This window comes from Heterocephalus glaber, unplaced genomic scaffold (assembly GCF_053883595.1).
Source record: "Heterocephalus glaber isolate CG9 unplaced genomic scaffold, H.glaber_assembly_v1.0 deba00001497, whole genome shotgun sequence".
Lineage (NCBI taxonomy): Eukaryota > Metazoa > Chordata > Mammalia > Rodentia > Bathyergidae > Heterocephalus > Heterocephalus glaber.
The window spans coordinates 73301728-73322644 of NW_028258320.1; the positions used below are offsets into that span (position 1 = coordinate 73301728).

A 20917-nucleotide genomic window follows, 5' to 3' on the forward strand; every position below is an offset into this window, starting at 1 on the left:
GCCACCTGGAGGTACAGCAATGATGAACCTTGCTCCCCTAAGTGTTATGACCCAGTATCCAGGCCTGCATTGTTTCAAAAATTTCCCCACAGCCCCAGCACACAGGTAGGACTGAGAACCCCTGATGTAATGAATGAAATATGGAGCTACCCTTTTAAATTTTCTAAGTGGAAACAATTTTTTCTTAGGCAAAATAAAAAGTATATGTTTCAGAAAAAATTGTTTCTAATCAGTACAATGACAAAAGCCACAAAAACATTAAGTCATAAAACCATTTAATTGAAGCTATACAAAAAGAGGCAGTATAACTGATAAAATTAAGGAGAGAGTATTTAGAATGTTCCAAAGGATTTAAAGTAGGAATAAGACTCTTTACAAAACACCGTGAGAAATAAAATTCTTAAACTATACGTAGAAATATAACATTACACAGAATACAAAACACAAAGACAGAAATAGAAAAGGATTATGTGTACTCCAAAGTCTGAAAATTATTAATAATGGCCAAATATTTAGGTTTAGATTTACAGTTCCTGGGTAAGAGAGCCACATTACTATACAAATCTTTTAAACAGCAGGCAGTCTTTTCCAATTAGCCATGTGTAGTATCGTCTTCCACAAAGTCTTTGGCCATCTCTGCTGTGATCACATCAATATGACTAACCTGAAAACAGTAAATGTTAGAAACAAAATCAGTTAAATCTTAGAAAATGTACCACTATTTGAGTTATACAGGGTAATATTTACAATATACAGCCTATCACCTATTAACTTTACATAGCATGATGAATGATTCTGAAGCACTATCAAAATCTTTATTTACAATGGATCTGTTCCACCATATGGGTTTAAAAAACATTCTGCATTTCAATGCTCTGAGGATACAGATAGCTACTTAGGCCTCTCCACTAGAATCGCCTTTTTTTCAGTTTATATTACTTTGCTATTTCATCCAAGAACTGAATAACTAACTAGAAGACACCAGGAATAGCTATGTGGTCCAACCAAATATAAATGAATGTATGTACTTGTTAAAGATGGTGTATTAAAAAAGTATTGAAGAGAACTGACAGGAAGATAACTGTCTCTTAGTATCAATGGAAATTAAAAAAATAAATAAAATAAATGCTACTAAAAATTTGCTAAACTGGGCCGGGGATTTAGCTCAGTGGTGCCACCGCCTGCCTCACAAGGGCAAGGTCCTGAGTTCAATCCCCGGTACCAAAAAAACTGCTAAACTTCATAGGTATTTTGGGGGTTTTTCTTGTGGCACTGGTGATTGAACCCAGGGCCTCACACATACCTGTACTGACGAAGCAATCAACCTCTGAACTACATCCCCTAACCCTTTTTTTAAAATCCTGAGACAGTCTCATAATGAAAGCTGAAACCCTCCTGCCTCAGCCTCCCAGGTAGCTGGGATTACAGGATGTGCCACCATGCCCACTCCATCATAGGTATTTGAAGAAAAAGTTCTTTACAAAGACACCAAATAAGCAATGACATAGGTCTTCTTTCAGTATTTAAGTAACATAAAATCAGAATTCAACAAAATACAAGGGATTAAATACTAACAAACTTGAATTTATAAAATAAGATTACCTTATTTCTGAACTTTACACCATAGAATTTGTCAGCTGACTCAAGCAGTTCAGGCCTAAAAGTAGTTGTAATAAACTGAGCGTGTACGGCAAGTTCCATAATCATATCTGTGAAAAGAAATAATTTAATCCCTTAGCAGATCTGATTATGCTTACCTAAAATTCAAAACTATCAGAAGAGCCTGTGACATACATTCCATACATACATCTGCAAAAATTTCTTAAATAAGGTATAATTTTTGAATCCAGTATCTTTTTTTTTTTTTTTTTGAGATAGGGTCTTGCTGCACAGCCTAGGCTGGCCTCACACTTGCAATCCTGCCTCAGCCTCGATGGCTAGGATTACAGATGTGTGCTGCCACACAAGGCTAATTCCAAAAGCCTGAAGCTACAGAATATAAAGTGAAGAAACTTCTAAAACAGCATTAGAAATAATGTCAAAGTTCACACACACTCTAAAAACAATCACCTTTTCTCTAACCATCCCACCAAATCTTTTGACTTTACAAGAATTATTCTTTAATATAGGATTAACATTATTTATGGTAGGTACTATTTAACAATGAGAAAAACAAGTTTAAAAATTAGATTTGTATAAAAATTTAATCTGAGTATTAACTTAATTAGTAATTACATCTATTTCTAACATAACTAAACTTTGAAAAAAGGTCTAACACTAAACTTTTTTTTTTGGTACCAGGGATCAAACTCTGGACCTTACCCTTTCGAGGCAGGCAGCGGAACCACTGAGCTAAATCCCCGGCCCTAATTATAAACTTTTAAAAAACTAGCTGGGTGTGGTGGTGCATGCCTACAATCCCAGCACTCAGGAAGCTGAGGCACGAGGATTGCCATGAGTTCAAGGCCAGTCTGAACTACACAGTGAGACCCTGTCACAAAAAACAAACCAAACCAAACTAAACCAAAAGCCCCCCAAACACCTGAAAAAAAAATTGCTGGGATAGTGGTACATGGCTATAATCCCAGCACTTTGGAGGCTGAGGCGGGAGGGTTGTCATGAGTTCGAGGCCAGCTGGGGCTACACAGTGAGTTCAAGGCCAGTCTAAACTATACAGCGAGACTCCGTCTCAAAAATAAATAAATGAATAGTAAAAGAAATTACTTACTGAATATATATCACCCTCCCTCAATATTTTAGGCACAAAAAATCACTGTAAGAGGTGTCATCTTTAAACAAATTCTCAGTTAAGTACAAAACTAAAACCAGGGGGGCTAAGGATATAGCTCATGGCAGAGCATTTGCCAAGCAAGCTCAAGGCCCTGGGTTTAATCTCCAGCATCAAACAACAAACAAAATTGTACCTGACACTGCCTTTCTGTGTTGAGCATCCAGAGCTTGGTCAATTTCATCAAACAAGTAAAAGGGGGCGGGGTCACATTTCTGAATAGCAAATATCAGAGCAAGGGCCACCAAGGATTTCTGTCCACCTGAAAGCTGTTGCATTTCTCTCATTTCACCTTGTTTTCCTGTAAATGACACCTAAGGAAAAGTTTTGAGTTAATGGCAGAATCATCATCACTTCTTAAAATTAAGTTGCACATAATGTACTAATGTAGACTCGCACAAAGCATTGAATGTAGCGATATTTTACCCTAATTCCAACTCCAGTGAACTGGTCAACTGACGGGACACTGCTCTGTGAACCAGAACCCCTCTCACTTTCACCACTTCCTTCTCCTTCATCCTGAGACTGACTGCCCTCCACGTCTCCTTTCTTCATCACCAAAGTAGCTTTGCCGCCAGGTACCAACTTTTGGAACACTTCACTGAAGTTCTTGGATACCTTAAAAAAAGTTTCAATTTAAATACACATTTTGCTTAGGTGGAATCAGATATTACTGCTTAAACACAAATATTAAAAAGCAACCAGAAGTATTTTTAACTTTAAGAACAACTGATTAAAATATTTTTAGAGTCATATAAAACATGAGCATTACTGTGTCAGCTTCCTACAAGCTGCACCTGTTCAAGTGCACTGGATCTACCTTACAACTACATAAGAGCTGAAGCTTTTGTCCTGTTGTCCGTGGTAACTATGAAGATGGCAGAAATATACCTGTTTGAAAGTTAACTGAATAGCTTCGTATTTTCGAAGTTCAAGTACATTCATCAGTTCCATGATCGATTTGTACCCCCTATCAAGTTCTTCTTGTCGCTTTATTAACTTTTCTTTCTGCTCAGAGAAATTTACAAACTGATCTAGAGCTTTTTTGTTAACATGGCTGTACTTCTTTAATTCTGTATTGCACTGTTCCAGTTTTCGAAACAACTACAAAGAGAAAGAAAAGTATAAATAAATACTTCATATATGTAGGAAATTCATAATGAGACTTCAAATTTAAAACCAACAAGATTTACCTGTTTGAGGCTCAGTGTCTGGTACTTTTCAAATGCTTCCTGGGGAAGTGACCCAAGCTCTCGAATTTTCTTCATACATTCTTCTTTCTTCTTCAATAGCATGCCTTGTCGATTGGTCATCTTTTCCAGTTCTTTTGTATCATGATTTATAGCATCCATGTGTTCTTTTTCCATATTTTTCCAACGCTCCATACTCTTCTGAAGCTCCTTAATTCCAGCTTCTGTTTTATCAATGGAATTGTCCAAATCTAAGACAGAGAAAGGGAAGGGATGAAAAAATAATTAAGTTGTGTTAAGTACATGTTGAACATGTACCAACTCATGATGAATATAATCATTCTGTACTATAAACATGTACTAATGGAAATAAAAATTTAAAAAAATAAGATGGGGGAAAAAGTACATGAGTCACTCAAGACTTATCCTGAAACTGTCCACTAAACTGTTTTCATTATTTAATGTTCACATTTATATAAAGGTAAAAATTATTTTCTCAGCAACTAAATGATAAGAAATGATTTAGGTATTTATCTTTGTTAAAATAAATAATTATGATCTCATAAAATTGTCAGAAACATTTCAACAAAGTTACTACTTATAATCAATTCACTAAGCTTCACTCACTATAAACTATTTGATGATGGAAAACAAGGAATTATGAGCACATGCTTTTTGCCTATTTAGATTTTTCATTCTGCAGTGATTTAATGAAACAAGCTAAATACTGAAAGTTCTACTACATAAAAATTTACCTTCTGATCGTGCCATAGTATCTTTTACTCTTTTATTAATGGCTTCAAGTTCTGATGTTGTGGCAGTGAGAACAGTACCCCCTTCTGTCTCTCTCAGTTCATTCAGTTCCTGCAAAACAATAGGACCTATGAACATTAAACTAAAAAATACAAATTTTGTTAGTATCAAAATGTTATGACAGCCAAGGGTTTCTATAATTATTATTATGTGTGATAGATAACACTGGTTATCAGTTTAACTATACTAAGAACCACCTAGAAAAATTACAGTCAAGGTGGGTCTGTGACAGTGTTTTCAGAGGTAACTGGCATGTATGAAATAAATCACGGGGGAGACCTGCCCTGAATGTAGGCGGCACCATCCAATGGAGTGGGGGCCTGACGAAACAAAATTAGAAGAAAGCCTGCCACACATGCTCTTGCTGTTTCCTGGCTACCGCAAGGTGAGCAGCTTTCCTTTACTATCCCCTTCCACCATGAAGTTTCTGCCTTGCTACAGGCCTAGAGGCAAGAGAGTCATTATACCACGGACTCAAACTTCTGCATCTTCTGAGACAATATCCATCTTTCCTCCTTTAACTTGACCTTCTCATGTATTGTATCATAGCGACAAAAAGCGGACAAACACACTGAACATTCAGAAAAACAAAAATATACTTGGAAATACTGAAAGCATCCATTAAAAGGGAAACAAAAGTAGTAATATAATTACTAGAAAATTTCTGACCAGTATTGAAAAAATATTAACTAACATTTATTAAACACCTGGAACACGCCATGATAGTAATTATATGAAGCAGGTACTACTGATGTGATTATTTTACACAAGAGAAAACTGAACAGAAATATTTCATGACTTGCCTAAAATCTCAACATGAGACAGTAGTGTTAAAACTCCCGAGCCACAGCCTTTGATCAGACAGCTGGTTTTTCTGTCTCCAAAACTCTCACTTTTAATTAGTGCCTCTCATATAACCACTTTCAATAGGTTAGGCTGACCAAGGAGTCCTCAAGAAAGAACAATGTACCTGTTCTACTTGGTCCAAGCGTTTTCTCAGATTCTCATTCAGGTAAGTCTCTACTCGAGTGATAATACCTTCCAATTTAATTCTTTCATTTAGCAACTGTCTGTTTTCCTAGAAGAAAAAAAGAAAGGAAAATTAGTTGTCTACATAAGCATGAACATTTCACATACAGGCAGGCATGCTGTTTATCTGCTGTCCTATCCACTACCTGTGCTCAAATGAGCTGAGGTGGAATTTTTTATGTTAATTCCTTCCAAGAAGTGCTGTACATTCTTCATTTTCTCTCTTATTCAACAGAATACTGATTTTTTTGGTGCCTAGTTCTATTTATAAAACATCCTGCCAATTACTGTTCCTGCTTTTCAGTTTTCAAATCCTGGGCCAGGGATTTAGCTCAGTGGTTTTAGCACCTGCCTCACAAGTGCACAGTCCCAAGTTCGATCCCCGGTACCAAAAAAAAAAAAAAAAATCATTCCAGTTTTCAGATCCAATGTTGGTTGTTTACATCTATACATTAAAAATAACAATGTTATTGAAATGCTTAATCAAAACATTAATAAATATATGCAGCAATCACGTCTTATGTGTGTATATACACACTGAGCTAACAATCCCATCTTATCAATAGATACATGTGCACTAAATGACATGAAAAAAATGAAAATTTCTTATACAATCCTAACATATCCAGAAAGGCTTAGAAAAACATGTTAAATCTTTATTTACTCTTATGGTTATTAGAAAGCCATGCCTTATATTTGTTTCTTTTGTGACAGAGATGTACTGAATTGCCCAAGTTGGTCCTCTAACTTCTGATCCTCCTGCCTCAGCCTCCCAAGTGGCTGGGGTAACAGGAGTACACCACTGCATTCAGATCATTTTTGTATTTTCTCAATGTTCTTTTTTTTAATCATTTTTTTTAGCAAGAAATGCACTTTTCACAACAGACAATTATGAATGATTTTTTCTTTTCTTGTCAAGCATACTTATACTTGCCTGCTGCAGTTGACGAATTTCATCATTCAGTGCATCTACTCTTTTCTGATCTTCCAGACTGAGTTGAGAGAGCAAATCGGTTCCCAGTTCTGCTTTCAGTGATTCTCTGGTGGACTCCATAGCATGCAAACTTGCCTCCAAACTTTGTAAGCTACGTTGCTATATGAAGTAATAAAGAAGTTAGTCAATGTACTAATAGTGGAAAAAAATGGGAACAATCTACTTATATTAAAGTGAGCTAAACAAATAATTAAAACTCAAATATTAGGTGCTAAGCATTGTTAATATTTGGTAGGTTAGGAGCATTAAATGCTTTTTCACTTGTAGTATTTCCAACTTCAGATGGAGGTATTGGGACACAACCCTATTATAAGCCAAGGGGCATTTTCACTAAATTGTTTTTTTAAATTGGGGGAAGGGGGTTACTGGTAATTGAACTCAGGGGCTCACATGTGCTAGGCTATGGACTATTGCTGAGCTATATTCCTATTCCTTTTTAAATGTTGAAATAGGGTCTTGATAAAGTGCCCAGAATGGGGGCCAGGGATTTAGCTCAGTGGTTTCGCCACCTGCCTCAAACATACAAGGTCCCAAGTTCAATATCCGTTACTGGAAAAAAAAAATGCCCAGAATAGCCTTTAATTGGCGATCCCCCTACCTTGGCCTGCCAAGCAGCTAGGAATATAGGCATGTGTGTCAATGTAACTGAGTCTAATTAAAAATAATTCTTTAATACTAGAGAACTGAACTCAGGGCATCATGCATACTAGGCAACTGTTCTACCACTGAACTACTCCCCCAACTCTGTACTAATTAAACTTGAAAATTAGGACTGTGTAGATAAGAAAAATATTTACTCTGCAGTAAGAGGCGGCGAGAGCCAGATCATATTCCATGACTAAACTATACAAAAATCTTCACTCATATTCATAAAAACAAGAAGTTAACAGAATCGTTTGGGACACATAATTGGAGGTATTTTTTTTCCTTTTTTAAACACTTGTTGTCTTAGTACTATTGAGATACTAAAAGAATTTTGGTCAAAATTGAAGTTTACGACACTAATGAACTAAACTTTTTAACACTCATTTTAATAAAATTTGAACAAAATATGGTCAAATAGTTCCACAGGGCTTGCCAGACAAAACTGGTTACTGAGAAATTAAATACTGACCAACAGAAAGTACTATTACGTCACAGCTCAAAATGCCCATTTGTCCAACTAAGGTGTGAAGTTTGAATGCAACCGACAATGGAAGACTGGATATGTGAGTGTTAAGTATGATAGAGACAGACGTAGATATCCGAAAGTGTGGGTCCAAACAAAAACAGATCATGTAAGATGTAATGATAACCCAGGTAATACAGAACCCACCTCAACTCTACATAGTTAAAGCAAATCTTTAGCCAAAGACATACAGACCTTAGGCATAAAGGTTTTCTCAGACTGCTGCCTCTTCTCTTTCAGCATCTTCATTTCTGACAATATGCTATCTCGGGATGCTTTAAATTTCCTCTGCTGTGTCTCAATCTGCTGCATTTGGTTCATCAACTGATCAATTTCATTATTAATCCATATACAAAGCTAAGGAAAAGTCTTTCCAGGCTACAAATACATGTTCTAAATTCTCATCAATTCTAATAAACACCATACCATGGTCTCTCCTTTTCTTTACCTCTAAACAAGTTATTTTCCAAAATCTATGAGCCACAGTGATGAACTAAATACAGGCACTAAGTGCATTCAATTATAAAATCTTAACATTTTATCTAATCATTCCACTCTCAAAGCAACTTGTATACTTATTTTACTAATAGCTATATAAAAAACATTCTTGGGAATCTCCTAAAAGAAACTAAATAAAATCGAACAATTTTATGTATTTTTAAACACCTTTTCATTCAACAAATACTGAGAAATCTAGTTTGCTTAAGGTACTGTTTTAGGGAGCAAAGTATGAAAAGTAGTTCTTGCCCAGTGTGGTGAAATAATTTAATCTAGCCAGACCATTTAATACAGGAAGGTAGCTGGTAGATGCTGTCGGCATCCTTCTTTTTTGTATCATTTCCCCATTCTTTCTTTTGGTTTTTTTTTTTGAGACAGGGTCTCGCTATAGTTCAGGCCAGCCTTGAACTCACTATGTAGCCCAGGCTGGCTTTGAACTCCGGTGATCCTCCTGCCTCAGCCTCCAGAAGGCTGGGATTACAGGTGTGTGACAACACGCCTAGCTCCTCTTCCTTTCTTTGTGCTAACATTTTGCCAAATTTAGGTAGTTCTTAAGATATGATAATGTAGGTTCTTATAAGATCACAGCTAAAATGCTTGTTTTCTTCTCTATGTTCTTTGCTCTGATGGCACTGAGCTAAAAACCTGCCAGGGATTTAGCTCAGTGGCACTGTGCCTGCCTCACAAGCGCAGCCTGCCTCACAAGCGCAAGGTCCTGAGTTTGATCCCCGGTACCAAAACAAAACAAAACAAATCCCTGCAGATCAAAAACACACCATTTCAGGTAGACAGTCTTGTATCAGTAAAAATTAACTTTCTTAATGCTCAAGTACTGGTATCCTAAGTATTGTAAGTAAAGCATGCTACATCAAGTAATTTTACCTTCTATCAAAGTACCAACTGTTTCAAGAAATCACATGCATAACTCTTTCCACTGTGAGCTGAACTAACCACTTTTCATGTATCATTTTTATTTGAAAGAACAACTGGTATTTCAGATTTGGGTATTTGTTGTCCATTTTCCCCACTAACATTAAATTTGTACCAAATGACCTCAAGATAAAATCTAATGGACATTTTTTAAACCTTATATATTTGATATCTACACATGTGGCATTACTGATATCTCTTCACCCTCCCTTGAAACACTATCCAGATTTTTTCTCCATAATTCACTGCCAGTCTTTAGTTTCTTTTCTTTGCCTAATAACCTCAAATTTTTGTGTTTCTCAGGTTTCCTTTCAGAAGACTGATATTAGGTATTTAACAGTTGAGCAAAGAATCAATTAGTCTTTAGTTTTTCCTCTTAGCCTTCAGAAATTAGACAGACATAACTCTTCAGCTTAAGTTAAAGCCAAAGTGAAATACATGGAACATCCTTCCCCCCCCCACGTATGAAAAGCCACATCCAATATGAAAGATTACATATTACAATTTAAAAATGCAGTTCTTTCTCTATCATTAAGCACAAAAGGATATTTTCAATATTTCTGCGCAGATTTTCATTAAGCTTTGCTTCAAGCTCCCCAAGCTCTTCTTCTGCTTTTCTAACATCTTTTTGTAATTCAAGTCGAGACTTTCTCGTGTCATAATAACCTCCAGTAAGAGCACCCCGATGACTAACTTGGTCACCTATAAGCAAAACAGAAGAAAGGCAGTGATTTTGTAGAGAACTACTTTATTCAATGACAAAATCAAACAGTAATCAAAAGACTTTAAACTCAGAGAATTAAAGAGAATTTAAATACAGAGTGAAAATTAAAAAGAGAAGAATTTAAGCTACCCTAAAAAAACGTGTCTTCTAGGTGAGCCTGAACATCTGTCAAAAAGAAAGAAATGCTAACTACTAATGAGAATGTGTCAATAAGACGCAGGACCTAGCTTGAACTCCCACCAGCTACATCTGGGAATCTGAGCATCAAAAATAATAGCAATTTCTAAATATCAAGCATGGACGCTGTTTGTACTTTCACTTGAACAAAACAGTATTTTTTAAAAAATAAAATAATGGGACACGAATTTTCAAATATTCTCAAAACTATGACTCTATTACTATATAAGATATAGTCATTGTTCAGCTCAAAAGACTTATTATTATACAGATTATATGGGTTAAATGATTGATTAGAATTGTTCAGAGCGATTACTATTACAAACCTTCCAAAGTAATGCAGTCCATAGTGAAAGCACGGGCCAGCTGGGTTGAAACTTCCATGCTACGACAAATAAGTGTCTTTCCAAAGACATGTTTGAAAGCTTTGTCAAATCTGGGATTGTACCTCAATTTACTAATCATCGGGATAGCATCCTGAAAATGAGTTATTTCATGAACATCACAGAGATCACAATACAATTCATTAAAACTATCTGAAGAATTATGATTTACATCTTTATAAAATACAAACACAAATACTGTTACATTTCAAAACTATTGGTTTTCATACTGAAGAAGTTCCAAGAGTCATTCTACTGAAATATCCTAGAAATTTTAAGCATGTAATAACAAAAGACTTTTAGTAACAGAGCTTTGTTATAAAAGAGCTGAGCAGCTCTAAAGCCAGAGCGCCTAACTTTAAATCCTAGTTTTGTACTTATCAGAAATCCGCTCTGGATAAATAACTTCTCTACGTAAGTTATACAATCTACCTTCATAATAAAATTGTAAAAATTACTTAAATACACGCAGAACACTCAGAATAGTATCAGTCACTTGGAAATCTATATAAATGTAAAGCTAATAGTATTCCCTAGAAATGTTTTAATTTTATATATTACATACATCTAAATTAGATATTCAGAAAAATACTTTTTAAAAACATTTTTTCCCCTTTCCCACAGGGATGTTTTCCTGCTACAAAAGGATTTTTAATTTTTTTCCTAAAAATTATGAAACATATTACATACATAGAAAAATGCAAGATGTTAAGTTAATAAAGAGAACACCAGCATAACCATCACACAGCGTGAGAAAGAGCTCGTGGCTCAGCCAAAGCCATAAGCGTTCCCTCCCTAGTCACAGGCATGGTTACTGCTGGTGGTCAGCTTCTGGTGGTGACCACCCTCACAGCTCTGCTAATGACTTCCCACACCTCTCCCTAGCTGTCATCCAAGCTTAGTTTTGTTTTATGAATGGAACTACACTGAAAGTATTCTTTTGGATCTTTTATTTATTTATTTATTTATTTATTGGTACCAGGGATCGAACTCAAACTCGGGTCCTTGCACTTGTGCAGCAGGCGGCAAAACCAGAGGTAAATCCCCGGCCCCATTCTTTTGGATCTTATTTCACTCACAGATTATGTTAGTGAGACTCAAGTTTGCCCCCAACACCCCAAGTATCATTTTTATATCTGATAGCAGAGTCTGACCCTTGAGCAGCTTGTTTCTAAGGTTCTCAATGCCCCACTTAAAAGTGTTCATCGTTCTAATTTGGCTCCAACCTCAGAGTGAAGGCTCACACCACCACCAATATTCTGAGGTCAAACACTTCAAAGCAATTATATTTGTTCAAGAACAATCTGAAGAGTAGTTGTAATTCATTAAAAGAATACTTACTAGTAACAAAAGTAACATGCTTTCAGATTTTATCAATTGCTAGCCACCTTTCACTTAATTTATAAACCACTTCAAAAGCCTATCTAGAAAACTTAGAAATATTCCCTCTAAATGACAGTTCCTCAGGAATTTTTCCCCAATTCCCTCGTCTTCTCTTGGCTACCCTGGACCTACACATTTGCAATGATTTGTTTCAAGTCCTGACTGCGACCTGTTTCCCTTAACCCCACCCAGAACAAACCATGCTCCGTGGCAAGAAAGCATGTTTACCTTCTCAACCACAGATTTCCAACACACAGCACCTGAGCACCAGCTAGTACTACGCAGATTCTATGATAAAGATTTCTCAGTAAGAGAGAAACAGACATTGACTCACGTTGGTTTCAGGATAGGCTGTGTCCCTGACATCTAACTTGTTAAGAGGAAGAAAAGTGACCTCTCCGGGAAGATTCATTTTATTAAACTCCATTAAAATCTTTGTGCTGACTTCATCTGAATCAACAATGTGATAAAATAACCTACATAAAACAAAATAAGACACAACTTTACTATTGAAGTGTTATAAACTTTAAGTAAAAACTTCACTTTTTTCCTACACAACAGAATTTGTATGGGGAGAAAATACTTAGAAAATTCTAATGTCAAGGGGAAGCCCCAAGTGGAGAAAGTTCTAGTTTCCACAATTAGAAACAAATATTGAGCATCTACTTCTTTAATTAGGTTGAACTGAGGATATAAGAAAATAATAGAAGACACAGTGAACTAAAACTATAAAAAGTTATAAAGTTATATCTTAGGTTATTCCTGTTCCAAGTATTGTAAACAGCAATCAAAAAATTTCACCTGTTCCCAGCAGTGACTTCCACGCATGTGTAGAAGGCGGGCTCACATTCAAAGTTATTCATCACAATGCCATGATAGCCATTTTGAACATGCTGGTTTATTCCTTTTCGACGAAAGTGGTCTAGCACTTTGTTTATGCTGTCTATTCCATTTAAAATAGCCTATAAATTGTTTAGTGAAAAACACTGTCACCAATGGCACTCCTGCTGCTAAGAAATGAGCTCACTGTGCCATATATTTCAATATATGCCAGAGATGAACCCCCTACCAGACAAATACATCATCACCTAAAAATATGCCAAGTACATGTAACATTTCATATTATGGGTTCTGCTCTATGATGTTAATGTTAAATCATCTAAAACTCAAGTGTTGTCATTAATAACATGGGTTGTAGAGCTGCTTAATCCCAACTGTTTCCTATTCATAGGATAAGGGACTTGGACTCTTCTATTACTGGAACTAACAACCTACAGTTTGAAGCCAGTAAATTCTGGTATAATGACCGACTGACTCAGATAATGAGAAGAACCTGCCCACCTTTCCTGTTGCCGCTCTAAGAAGTTGCTGCTTCTTCTCAAGATCTTCTCTTTTAGCAGCAAGTGCTTGCTGCTCTGCATTCTCTTCTCTCCACAGGTAACTAAACAATAAGAGTTAAATACATAAGATGTACCAGGACTACACGGTTTAGAGTATGAACTAAAATCAAACTTGAAAGGTAGCTTTTAACTTAAAGGTAACAACCAGTAGGTACAATTCCTCAAAAAAAAAAAAAAAATTAAAGCATATTTTCATCTATACTAACTTTCTTTCACTTTGTAATTCATCTTTCTTATTTTTTACTTCATAATATTTTCTATCCAGTTCTTCTACTCGAGCTTTGACTTCATTAAGATCCTGATCCAGTTTCTGTGGAAATAAAAAGAATATGAATTTAAAATTCAATATCAAACTAATGTGCAATGACCGAAAGCAGACCACTGATTCCAAAAGAATAGGGGAAAGAGGCAAAAGGTGAGGGAGGAAATACCAGGGAAATGAGAAACATTTCTGAGTGCTGAACATGTTCAGTGATGGTTTTACATACAGGTTTATGCTGAAACGCATATAAATGATAATTCCTCAGTGAATCTGCTGAAAAATTCAATTTCAATTTTTAAAAGCTATCTTTAGGCAGAGTATAATATCAGAAAATACAAACCATAAAATGAACTACTGTAGAAGGTACTGCTAAAATGACTTTGTTAGCTAGTGATCTAAACCTTACCATTTCTTATTTAAAAATAAAAGATTTAGAATTTTAAAGAAAAAAATACAACCTAGACAGAAAAAAACAAAACACTATAGAGTTTTTTTTGGGGGGGGATTGTTCTTTTGATAGGGTCTCACTATGTAGTCCAGGCTGGCCTTGAACTCATGAAGATCCTCCTGCCTCAGCCTCCCAAGTGCTCGGATTACAGGCATGTACCACCATGCCCAGAAAACTATAGCTTATATTGCATCTAAGAGTTTTCTTCACAGCAGTTGCTGGAGTCAGATAACACTACTATCAGAACAGTCTAAATTTATGTTTTAATAATATTACATAAGTTTAAGAATGCATAAACAAAAACCACCAAAAAAGATGTTTTATTTTTCATACTATATTAAAAATATACTGTGAGGGCCGGGGATTTAGCTCAGTGGTTTCACCGCCTGCTGCACAAGCGCAAGGATCTGAGTTCAATCCCCGGTACCACAAAAAAAAAAAAAAAACCTGTGAAAAACTGAACTCAGGGTAGTGCCAAGAAGCAAATAGTTATTTTACATAATGCAACTGGACCGTGAGGCCATCTCTATGCAGAACATACTTCATCTTCACAAATGGTCATTTTTACAAACAAAGATGTGGCTGAAATACTGGGGAAAAATGATCTTCAAGCTTGAGAATGAATAAAGCCTCTCACTATAAAAATCTTAGTTTATCATCAGGATCAAGCATTTGTTGATACTGGTGGTTCCATGGTCACATGACAAAGTTCATTTCACTCCAAGAAAGGATGTGGATGCTATCAAGCTGAAAGCAGACAACCAACTTCTACACAGCTGACCACCTAGGTTAAGCTGTGAAACGCCCCTCCCTCCATCGAGTGCCCTGACTAAAACCTCCAGCACAACACTTTCAAGACCACTAAGCTCTCCTCGGGGACATTGTACCCACCAAGTGAGTCGTTTACCTAGGGATAGGAGTGTTTGTTCCCCACTATGCTTTTGTGCAATTATTTAAATATTAAATAAATAATGAACATAAAGAGTTGTTTAAAAGCCTGTGAAATTTTGGTCACATTCAAAGGTTGAGCTGCTACAAACTTAATGTAATCTATAACATAAAATAATTTAAAATGTCAAGTCAAAAAGCCAAGAAAAGGGCCAGGGATTTAGCTCAGTGGAACCGTGCCTGCCTTGCAAGTACAAGGACCCCAGTACCACACACACACACACGCACGCACGCACGCACGCACACACGCACGCGCGCGCTAAAAAAGACTGAGGATGAGGAACTGGTCCAGATTAAAGCAGATAAGAGAAACATGACTACTAAATGGACCATGAGATTTTAGATTGAATCTTGGAACCTATTTTCATTCAGTGTTAAGAGAAGAAGCATTCACCTGAAAGTTCCAGGGAAACACCAAACACTACTCATAGTCAAAGGAAATATTCTGAGCTTTGTACCAAAAATTTTGCAGAAGGTATGTATTTGTTAAAATACTTGTGATATATATAAAGAATTTTTTAAAGTATGTACATACCCATATATATTTTAAGATTTTATGCTTTAAATGATAGAACAATCCATAAGCATCTGGTGCAGCTCACCTGGGGTAAGAGGGCTCCTTCTGTGCGTAAACATAGATATTCTCCTCACCCTGCACCCGTCCTACACACTCCCCTCTCCCAAATCCCATCATCTTTCACAGCCATGAATGTCACTGAAGAAAGCATTCTTCCCCTCATTTCTTGTTTTAAATGTGATCTTTCTTACTCTGGACATGAGGATTCTTTTACTTCAATTTTTAAGAAAATACTAAATGTACATAGTAAACAATGTTTAATTCATTTAGGAAATGCTTCTAAAAATCACCGTTGTTTTAACCAATAAAGAATATATTTTGCAGTAAGTTATTAAACTGACAAAAACCATGTTAGAATAAAAAAATGGAAGCCAGAAACAATGGCATATGGTTGTAATCCCACCTACATAGGAGACTGAGGCAGGAGAATTCCAAGTTCTGGGCCAGCCTTCGCAGCCTTGACTCACAAACAAAAAATCTAAAAGTGCCAGGGATATGGCTCAGGGGTAGAATGCCTATAGGATCAATGCCCAGCATTGCCAAAAAAAAAAGGAAAACAACAAAAAATCTTTAAATGTACTATGTTGTTGTTCTAATTTGTATATATTAAGACTGAAGTAGGTACACACTCCCAATTCCTAAAAATACTTGACATGTACTCAACCTCCATGAATACCCACTGACATGGACAAAATATCCTTTAGAAAGAAAAAAACCAGAGCTTACTACATGAAGATTAAATTGTGCTGGTCTTTTCTAAATAACTAACTTTCATGTATTTTAAGAGTAGCACGTAGGGGCCAGGGATTTAGCTCAGTGGTTCTGGTGCCTGGCTTGCAAGCGCAAAGTCCCGAGTTCGATCCCCAGTACCAAAAAAAAAGAGTAGCATGTAAACTTGTTTAAAAATAAAATCTAAAGTAGATAAAACTGTATGTTTATCTCTTCTGAAAGATTTTCAGACATAATAAAAGTTCTTACATTATATTGCTCCAAATTTTTCTCCTTATTCGCCTCTGTGTCCTCCAAATCCTTATGTATAGCTGCAATCTGTCTTTTCTTGTCATTTATAGCCTGATCTAAAGACTTGAGTTCTTTTTTAATCCATTTATCCCTGTCTTCTTTTGATGTAAACTGGCTTCCACGACCCTGCTTTGCATAAAGATCCGTTCTTTCCTGGGTAGCTTGAGCCAATCTATACAAGATGAAAGAGAAGGGGTTGAAAGTAAGAAGAGGAAATAGCCGAATTTAATTGCAATCACTAAGATCAACAATAATCCAGCTTTAAAAACTATGTTTAAGGGCCGGGGATTTAGCTCAGTGGTTTCGCCGCCTGCTGCACAAGCTCAAGGACCTGAGTTCAATCCCCAGTACCAAAAAAAAAAAAAAAATTATGTTTAAGAAAGTGTAAAAATGAACTGCTATACAATAAAGCTTCTTGGGCTAGTTAATTTTATATAAACATAACTTTGAAATCACAAATGCAGCCAGAAAGAGTAGCCCATTCTCTTAAGGATTTCAGGCAGATCCAGTGTTTACTCCAGGTCTGCGTGAGTAAATCTGGATAATGCTAGTATCCCATTCTCATTAACTTTCAAAAGTGTTCCTACTAAATTTAACTACATCAACACTTTCAACTACTTACAATGAAGACACTCTGAAGATGAATAGTCAAGAGAAAACACTAACATGCAGAATACCAAGGTCCAGGTTATACAAAACAGTTAAGGGGGAAAAGAACCTGAAGAAAAAAATTGTGCCAAGGATATAAACAAGCAACTCACTAAAATAATGTAAAGAGGTGTAAAAACATAAACACTAACCATGAGAAACTGGCAAATATTACCAAGTCTAACCAAGGATAGATACTAAAATGTCTGGAAATTAAACCAGCACTGAGTGAAAAAAGAAAATAGCAGAGTAAAACATAAAACGCCACTGGGTAAAAACAAACAATGTTTTAAAAAGCCTAACAATTTAGTTATGCGATCTTGAATATATGACTGAACCTCTTGGAGAATCAAGTTTGTTGAATTTAAAGAATGATGCCAAACTCCTAAGGCTTTTGTGTAGAAATAATGTAAGCAGTATGCATACAAGAGCACACAACCCACAAAAGTTGTTAATACTGGCTATGATTACTTTAAGGTGAACATTTAACTTCTGCCCTTAAATTCTACTGTGCTGGCACCTTCTTAACCCATTAACTGAGTAGGTTCTATAGAACTGTAGAAATTAAGTGGTGGTGAAAATTTCACCTAGCAATTCCTCGCTCTTCTTTTTCTTTTACACTGTTGAATTTAGGTTCTGTTTCTGCCAGTTCTTTCTGCTTTTCTTCTATTTTTTCAAGCAGCTTCTGCCTCTCTTTCAATAAACGTTTCTGCAAATAAAACAAGATAAGTAAAAATGCAACGTTTAAAATATTTTGCTTACTTTTTAAGACTAGCGTAACTGTTTTCGCATTTAAAAACTCCTGAGAAAATCAATACTGCAATGTCAAATTACAAGAAAGTCAAGCGTAGGAACTGTCACAAAAGGACAGTTCTACAGTTCTTACTTACCTGGACATTCTTGTCTTTCATTTTTAGGATTTTTTGTTTTTTTGAGACAGAGTCTCACTATGTGTAGTTCAGGCTGGCCTCAAACTTGTGGAGATCTCCCTGCCTCATCCTCCTGAGTGCTGGGTTTATAGGCATGTGCCAAGCCTGGCTTTCATTTCTAGCATTTTAACTCACCCTTTGTTCACTATTGCCTGCCAATTCATCTTGTAAATCCTTGGCTTTAAGCTCCAACTTGGTTCTCTGTTTAATTTGCTCTTGTCTTTCGGCACTGAGCTGTTCTTTTTCTTCTTTCATTGCTGAAATCTTTGTTTTTAATTCTCTAACTTGACGCTCAATATCCTATTCAAAAAGAATCAACCAGAAAAATGGGTCAGGCAATTAAAAGTAGAATAGTAGAATTGTGACTCCATTAACCTGTCCCTTGTTCTTCTTTCACTCACATTTGTAGTACCCCTCTAATAATCTCTAACTCCTCCTATGGTTACTGATCTATAACTCTGGTACAAAGAGGGTTTAGTCCAGTCAAAAACAGAACTAAACCTGAATCTTGTTTATAACCTTACCTCCATCTTATCTCTTGCATCTTGCTGGGCATCTCTTAGCTGTCTAGATTTTTCTCCACTGGTTTCTCGCTTAGCAGAAAGCTGAAGAAAAAAACCACACATCTAACTTATTTTGTACTTAATATTTTATAACATCTAGTACATTTTGATATGTGCTAAAATAATCTGGAAGATCATTTAAAAATTTTTTGTAAAACTTTAGAACAAATTTTTGTACCAAATATCAACAATGCATTTTATAAAATACATTATAATATGCTAAGAAAAAACATTCACACAGCTTTAAAGATAGTGTGTCTCTCATCTGGTCTGACTGACAGCACCACCATATTCTTCAGATACAAGTATACAAGCATCACATGAGTCTAGGCATTTTTCTTATAAACTGAAAGAAAAAAGTTGGTCACTAATGAATTGAGAGATTTGTATTTAAGTTTCTAAACATTAAAAATTATTGAAAAATATAAATATAAGATGAGTTTAGCACATTCATAAAAATAAAACTGGCCCGGTGATTTAGCTTAGTGTGGTTCCATCGCCTGCCTTGCAAGTGCAAGGTCCTGAGTTCAATCTCTGGTACCCAACAGAATAAAAAAAATTTTTTTAAAAACTACTCTTATCGTCACAGGTACATACTTTACCTCATCAAGTTTAGCACGAGTCTCATTAAGTTCCTGATTATAAATGGTATATTCCAGGGCTCGTCTCATCTTATCCCACTTCTGATACTGAGCTAGTTCTTCCTTTTCTTCCTCTAAAGTATGCAATCTCTCTTCAATGTATTTTAACAACTCATTGATTTTTTCACGTTTGCCCTCTTTAAAAAAAAAGAATGAGGAAGTGGAGGAATTGATTAAAATTTTTATGTAATTTCACTTTTCAAATACACCATGAACTAAATTTACTAAGAACTATAGCATTATTTGTTTGGTATTATGTGATAACCAAATTTAAGGTATTAAAACGACAATACGCTATTTTTAAATCAAAGAACTTACACACAGTAAAAATGATTCTTATCTTGCATGTGGTAAGTGCCTCAGTTTGTTTTTTTTTTAAGTGAACATGTTTTCTCATAACATTAAAAAAAAAAAAAACTAACATCACTGGTGTTACTAATCCCAATTTCTATTAATAGTAGTATTTTTTATAGCTATCATATACTGAATACCTACTATATTCCAGTCACAGCACTACTTTGCTCCTCTACTCACCTCCACTATCTACAAAATAGGATTACAAATGGGAAAGCTTTAGACCACAGAGGTAACTCTGAGTTTAAATTTCAGTTTCTTGTTGGTCAGATTCTGAACCCAGGACTCTGTGTATGACTCTAAGCCATGGGGTGACACAGCACTTGAAAAGCAAAGTAAAATTTCCATAAGAAATGTACTAATGAAGATTCCAAGTTCAAGTTTCACATTTATGTGTTCCTGAACAACTTAAACCTAATGTCAACTGCTAACTCCAGTATGTGGGGGCAGGAGAGAGGGTGCATCCAAATTTGTCCTAACACTGATGAGGAAGCTAGTCAAAGTATGGCAGTTCACTTGCAAAGGCCCTAAAAAAAAGTCCTAAAACAACAGTACTTCTTTATTCAAAGATATGAATTACTGGAAATCTCAAACACTAAACTGCCTCAAACTAATTTTCTCTCCAGCCAGGAGACAGGCAAATTAAATATTTCTGAGAACACTTTTTAACATTACAGCACAATGATAAAATAACTTCCAATGAAAAGAAGTAACACAGTATCATTTATTTTACCTGTTTCTTTCATTAAAGAGATGCTTTCTTCTTTTCGTTCATCATATACTCTAGTACCAGCTACTTCTCTTAATAGTTTTAGTCTCTGAGAATCTGGTGCTGTTGCCATTTGATTGATCTAAAGATTTTAGAAAAATAATCATTTTAGAAAAATAATCATTATAGAACTATAAACTGCAATTTAAGAATACAAACCCAGGGGCTGGGGATTTAGCTCACTAGTTCTGCCACCTGCCTCACAAGCGCAAGGTCCTGAGTTTGGTCCCTGGTACCCCCCCCCAACCAAAAAATACAAGCCCTACCCTGAAAGGGATATA

The 20917-nt window shown here is 35.8% G+C and overlaps 1 protein-coding gene across 1 annotated transcript in view; it reads right to left on the minus strand.

The window, feature by feature from the left end:
• Positions 1 to 258: 258 nt before the first annotated feature.
• The window catches only part of Smc3 (structural maintenance of chromosomes 3), a 32120-nt gene continuing 11461 nt past the window's right edge, over positions 259 to 20917 (minus strand). Inside the window, exons 8-29 of the mRNA XM_004838952.4 lie at positions 20601 to 20718; positions 19475 to 19650; positions 18834 to 18914; positions 18445 to 18609; positions 17968 to 18089; positions 16691 to 16904; positions 13684 to 13787; positions 13419 to 13518; positions 12879 to 13039; positions 12412 to 12553; positions 10638 to 10788; positions 9960 to 10112; positions 8178 to 8329; positions 6755 to 6913; positions 5762 to 5869; positions 4734 to 4842; positions 3982 to 4229; positions 3680 to 3892; positions 3215 to 3406; positions 2925 to 3102; positions 1603 to 1709; positions 259 to 664 (exon numbers count right to left, since the gene is read on the minus strand). Of these exons, the coding sequence (XP_004839009.1) occupies positions 593 to 664; positions 1603 to 1709; positions 2925 to 3102; positions 3215 to 3406; positions 3680 to 3892; positions 3982 to 4229; positions 4734 to 4842; positions 5762 to 5869; positions 6755 to 6913; positions 8178 to 8329; positions 9960 to 10112; positions 10638 to 10788; positions 12412 to 12553; positions 12879 to 13039; positions 13419 to 13518; positions 13684 to 13787; positions 16691 to 16904; positions 17968 to 18089; positions 18445 to 18609; positions 18834 to 18914; positions 19475 to 19650; positions 20601 to 20718 (3225 nt within the window). The 3' untranslated portion in view covers positions 259 to 592. The remainder of the gene's footprint in view (positions 665 to 1602; positions 1710 to 2924; positions 3103 to 3214; positions 3407 to 3679; positions 3893 to 3981; positions 4230 to 4733; positions 4843 to 5761; positions 5870 to 6754; positions 6914 to 8177; positions 8330 to 9959; positions 10113 to 10637; positions 10789 to 12411; positions 12554 to 12878; positions 13040 to 13418; positions 13519 to 13683; positions 13788 to 16690; positions 16905 to 17967; positions 18090 to 18444; positions 18610 to 18833; positions 18915 to 19474; positions 19651 to 20600; positions 20719 to 20917) is intronic.